This window comes from Dipodomys ordii, unplaced genomic scaffold, assembly GCF_000151885.1.
Source record: "Dipodomys ordii isolate 6190 unplaced genomic scaffold, Dord_2.0 Scaffold61, whole genome shotgun sequence".
Lineage (NCBI taxonomy): Eukaryota > Metazoa > Chordata > Mammalia > Rodentia > Heteromyidae > Dipodomys > Dipodomys ordii.
In genome coordinates, this window is record NW_012267277.1 from 2,269,554 (window position 1) to 2,275,735 (window position 6,182).

The 6,182-nt window shown below is 38.9% G+C and overlaps 1 protein-coding gene across 2 annotated transcripts in view; it reads right to left on the bottom strand.

Moving 5' to 3' along the window:
- Positions 1-6,182, bottom strand: part of Ndc1 (NDC1 transmembrane nucleoporin) — a 53,935-nt gene that overhangs the window by 7,279 nt on the left and 40,474 nt on the right. For both annotated transcript variants that reach the window (XM_013022319.1, XM_013022322.1), the window contains exon 16: positions 5,075-5,175. In XM_013022319.1, coding sequence (XP_012877773.1) covers positions 5,075-5,175 — 101 coding nt within the window. The remainder of the gene's footprint in view (positions 1-5,074; positions 5,176-6,182) is intronic.

Consider the following 6,182-nt stretch of genomic DNA (forward strand, 5'->3'; position numbering starts at 1 on the left):
ATGCAGAAAACTAAAAATGGACCCAGCCTGTCACTATGTACTAACATCAACTCAAAATGGATTAAAGATCTCAACATCAAACCTGAATCTCTGAAACTACTGCAGGACAGAGTAGGAAAGACTCTTGAAACTTATGCATAGGCAGGAACTTCCTGAACAGTCCCAGAGTCGCAACAAATTGAGAGAGACTTGACAAATAGGACTGCCTTAAAATAAAAAGTGTCGGCAAAGCTAAAGACCTAGCAACCAAACTAGAAAGAAAGCCAACTAATTGGGAAAAAATATTTACCAGCAATATATCAGACAAGGGCCTAATATCCAGTATATACAGTGAACTCAAGAAACTAATCCCTCCCAAACTTAACAAACCAATTACTAAGTGGGCAAGGGAACTAAAGAGACACTTCTCAGAAAAGATAACAATGGTAAAGAAACACGAGGAAATGTTCACCATCCCTGGCTGTAAAGGAAATGCAAATAAAAAACACTGAGATACCACCTTACCCCAGTCAGAATGGCCCGCATCCTAAATTCAGCCAAGGAAAAATGCTGGAGGGGATGTGGAGAAAGAGGAAGCCTATTGCACTACTGGTGGAAAGCAGTCCGGAGGTACCTCAGAAAGCTAAATATAGACCTTCCCTATGACCCAGCCATACCACTCCTAGGCATCTACCCTAAAAAACAGGAACACATGCACATACAAAGGACACATGTACCTCCAGTTTCATTGCCCCACTGTTCACAATAGCCAAGATAGAGAAACAACCCAGATGCCCCACTACAGATGAATTGATCCAAAAATTGTGGTACCTATATACAATGGAATATTATGTATCCATTAGAAAGGACAAAATAATGGCATTCACAGGGAAATGGATGGAACTAGAAAAAAAATCATTTTGAGTGAGGTAAGCCAAGAGCAAAGAGACAAACGGCACATGCTTTCCCTGATATGTGGATGTTAAATACAAAATGTAAGGAGATATGACAAAGTAAACAGGACTCGAGAAACAAACGAACGCCACCCATCTTGTCATATCATTACTAAATGACCCCATGTGCTGACCATATATATGGTATATATACACACATCTGAGGGGAACTAGAAGGAGGACACAGAAACAGGGAAACGGGAAAACATACAACAGAGGGACCCATCAGCTGCACAGGACATTGATGAAAATGAACTAAGCAACTCAAGGGCAGCGTTGGGAGGGAGGGAATAAAAGGGATAGAGGGAACTGCTAACACTAAGCAAAAAGGAAAGAAATGTACCTATCACCCAATGTGGAAGAAATAGCTGTATTGTCAAAGTTCATAGAATTCACAAACTTTATAGACCATGATAATGACAATTTGCCTCATGAAGGTTAGAATGTGTTTGTGACTTTAAGTATCACTGTCTCACAATACTATGAGATTTGTGAAATTTATGTAATCAATCACAATAAAAAAAAATTTTAATTTGTAAATTTTCATGGAATAATAGTTCTTCTTTATTCCCTGATGGAGGGAAATAAATAATTACTATGAATTCAGCATGGAGAAACCTCTGAGAAACAGCTGCAAGCCTGTTAGGACACATGTTAATTATCAGGTGACCATAATGTGTCCAGACTCATGAATTCCTTGTAATAACTGTGGTGTCTCCGGATGGCTGCAGGAAAGAACCACTACTTTAGACAGCAACCATTCTACTCCTTGCCCTCTGAATAGTTGAAGAGCAAATGGTTTCCCTTTCCTTTCATGTTTTGCCTTTAATGATTCACAGGGAAATGACTGATGTTATTGATACTGAGAAGTAAAACAAAAGAACAAAACAGTGCCATTCAATTGTTCCTTAGTAACTCCCAGAAGCTGATATTGTGCAACTTGCCTTAAATTACAGATACTTGGAATTTGCTCTCTTCATTAGGTATGCCTTCTAGATCTAAAACCATATAATGGAATACATCCATGAGTCACAGCAGATCCCTTCCTTTCTAAAAAAAAAAAAAAAAAGGCAGTATGGGGAAATTATAATCAACCCATTTCATCAGAACTGTCATTCAATTCAGACCCCAGAAGAGAAGTCTGAATTCACTTAATCAAAAATAAAGCAATCCAGCAGCTTTGGAGGGGTTTAGTACTTAGAAGCTAAATATCAGCTTACTGGTCCTGTTATGTGTCTCAATGACATCTTCTCAGCACCCTAAAACAAACCTTCTTGCCTCTTTATACTCTGCCCTTCAAACATATTCTCTGTCCCAACTCCTCCTTTATTTTATTTTAAAGGAAGGCCTGATTGTGTGTGTGTGTGTGTGTGTGTGTGAGCGCGTGCGGGCATGCACGTTCATGCACTGGTACTGGCACTTGAACTCAAGGTCATGCACTATTCAACTTTTTTACTCCCAGCTGGAGCTCTGTCACTTGAGCTACACCTCCTGTCTCCCCAGCCTCCCATTTTTCATGGTACTATTGTTTGAACTCAGGGTTTTGTGCTTGCTAGGTAAGCACTCTACCACTTGAGCTATTTCCTGACTTTTTAACAAATCTATATTTCATACCCTCCTACCCAGAGGGATAAATAACTACAATCAAACAGACACTCTTTTCCTTTCAATAAACTAGGAATTCTGATAGTAAGAGGAAGAAAAAATACAGTCGTTTTGGTGTAGAATACTTCTATGGCAGTAAGATCTTTATAAAATCATTTTAGTGAGTTCCAATGAGCATATTATTATTACTATTGTCATTCTGAGTTTGTTGACACAGAGTCTTACTATGTAGCTCAAGCTGGCCTGAAACTCAGGTTCCTATTGCCTCAGTCTCCCAAGGGCTGGGATTACAGGTATAAGCTTACCACATCCAATACAATCAGACTTTTTTTTTTTTTTAAAGAAAGAGAATGCACTAAAAGTGCACTACACACAATAAATGTAAGTACTGTGCCAGGAATCTTGGTTGTTTCTCCCTTCCTGAGTCATAAGCATACTGTAGATCATTCATTCTCTCAAGTCCTATGTGGAAGGAACAAAAACAAAACAAAAACAAAAACCAGGACACAATAGTAGACAAGTTCAGGAAAAGTAGGAAATATAGATCTGCAGTTTTTCCTGGAGTCTACTACAAAGCTAACACCTGTAATTACATCAGGTTCAAGCCCCAGATCTGCCACTTACATGATTTTTGTGTGGGCTATGAGATAAGTCACTGTATTATTGAACCTCCCTTATCTGTAAAATAGTGTTATTCTGTTTACTTCACAAGACAGGAATTAGGATCAGGTTATAAGAACAGAAGATAAGCTAAAATCATGCTTGCCAGACAGAATAGAAAGACAAGACAATATTAGAAGGAAATTAGTAGGAAACTATTTCAGTAGAAGAAAGGTAGCTGGCAAAGAGCACAAATAATAGAACTACTCATGTGGAAAGATTTATCTCAAATATTATGCATGAAAAAATAGGTACAAAGAATACAGAACAAGTGGGGCACCAGTAGCTCACACCTGTAATCCTAGCTATTCAGGAAGCTGAGATTTGAGGGTCACAGTTCAAAGTCAGCCTGAGCAGGAAAGTCATGAGACTATTATTTCCAGTAAACTACTTAAAATCTGGAAGTGGTGATGTGGCTCAAATGGTAGAGCACTAGCCCTAAGCAAAAGCTCATGGGCAGCACCAAGGCCTCTAGTTGAAGACCCAGGAGCCCTCTCTCTGTCTCTCTGCCTCTGCCTCTGTCTGTCTGTGTCTGTCTCTTTCTCTCTCTCTCTTTCTCTCTCACACACACACACACACAAACACACACACACACACAAACACACACACACACACACACACACACACACACGCAAAGCAGTCCTACATAATGGTACATTACTACCTGTAATCTAGCGCTGGAGAGGCTAAGGCGAAGAATTACAAGGTTGAGGCCAAGGCTAGCCTGGACTACATAAGAAATTCAAGGCCAGTCTAATCTACATAGTGAGACAGTCTCAAAAACACAAAAAGCTGAGATCTGAGGATCATGCTTTGAAGCCAGCCCACATAGGAAGGTTCAGGAGACTCTATCTCCAATTAACCAGCAAAAGCCAGAAGTGAGTCAGACAGTAGTGGCTCACACCTGTAATCCTAGCTACTCAGGAGGCTGAGATCTGAGGATTGCATGTTTGAAGCTGGCCTGGGAAGGAAAGTCTATGAGACTCATCTCCAGTTAAATACCCATAGACTGGTAGAGTGCTAGCCTGAGCAAAAAAGCTCAGGGAGAGCGGGTTCCCCTGAGTTCAAGCCCTAATATTGGCACAAAAACAAAAATTAAATACTTCTGTTACAAAACAAAAGCCATAAAAATACAATCACTGATTTTGATGAGTAAGACTTTCCTTGGTAAAATAAATTGAACCTTGGAGAGGAACTATAAAACATGTTTTCTTATCTTAAGTGGCTTCCCCAAATCAAAAGATGTACCAATTGTTATCCTCCAAAATACCTTCTATAGTAAGAATATTGCACTCCTAACTACTACTTCTAAATACTTCAAGTACTCAGTGTTTGTTCCTTTCCTGTGACATAACCAATAGCATAAGGTGCTAAAATGTGTCTCTTGGCATAAAGTTAGAAAAGGAAACCTACCTGTAAACAGGAAGCATGGATTTTATTTTTCTGACTTTCTGTAATTCCTGACTACAAGACTTATACTTAAAAACAACTACCCAGACTGTGATGGACATCCACTGGCCTAACGTCTTGGCCTCTGACCAAAAGGGAACTTATGACTGTGTAAATTAATCACAGGCCACTTTTGGTAACTACAACCTATGTAAAATACAAATCTACATCACCAAACAGAATTCTCATATCCTAACTTATGTTTTTACTATCAGATTCATATCCTACAGGTTTGGTACTTTTTTTGTTTCTATAAAATTTTATAAGCAAATTAGAAGCTTATCTTTCTGTTCGCTCTCCTCCAGACTGAAATTTAACAGTATCATTATAACTTCCAACATGTTTGCTTACTAGATAAATAAGGAATAATAGGAAAGCTAGGAGGTAGTTAACTTCTACCCATACCCAGCACAATACAGATCACTTACCTCTTGCAGTGTCAATAAAGCATTAAGGATAGCTGGTAGTGTAGTCTGGACAACTCCAAATCTATCTTCTGTGAATGATGCTGCTACTAAGTGAGATAGACCTCAGGAGGAAAAGAGAAAAAAAAGTATGTCAAAACCAGACAAATCAATCTGCCATATACAATTATAAAGAGGAAAGAGACAATATAAAAATGGACAAAAGATGGGAGTTAAGTGTTAAAAAGATACTTAGTACTGCTTTAGTTACAAATTATTTCTATAGTTGGGCACTGGTGGCTCATAGCTGTAATCCTAGCTACACAGGAGGCTGGGATCTAAGGATCACGGTTTAAAGCCAGCCTGGGCAGAAAAGTCCTCTAGACTCTTATCTCCAACTAATCACCTAAAAACCAGAAGTAGAACCATGGCTCAAAGTGGTAGAGCTCTAGCCTTGAGCAAAAAAGCTCAGGGATGTACCCATACCCTGCGTTCAAGCCCCAAGACAGACAGGCAGACACACACACAAATATGTTAAGTTGTGATAGGAAGAAAAACAAAAGAATAAAACAAGTTATGAGGTAGACACTTTTCACAGGATGGTCAGAAAAGGCCTCCGTTGGTTATCACTGAGACAGCAGTAGCTATAAAACAGAGCTCTGCATGTCAGCATACAACTATAATCCCAGCACTAGGAAGGATCAAGCAGGAGCATCACCTGTTCAAGGCCAGCCTGGTATACAGAGAAATAAGATGTAACAGTTCTTTAGCAATGAAATTTTCGTATTTCATATAACATAAATTAACAGTAAGTTAAAATCCATCTATTGCATATTTTTGAAGTAAAGATATACAAGAATTCAGGCTCTACTCATATAGAAATATTTTTTCCCAAAAATCAAAATACACCTAGGGCTGATACATAGTTTGGTGGTAGAACTCTTTCCTAGTAGGTGCGAGGCCTTGGGTTCAATAGGAGTTGAGAGCAATGTTAAAGCTAAATATCTAACAGTGATCTTCTTTTAAGATATAAAAATATTACTATATAAAAATGCTAACCGGGTCACGCCTGTAATCCTAGCTACTCAGGTTCAAGGCTAGTCCAGGCAGGAAAGTCCTTAAGAGTCATCTC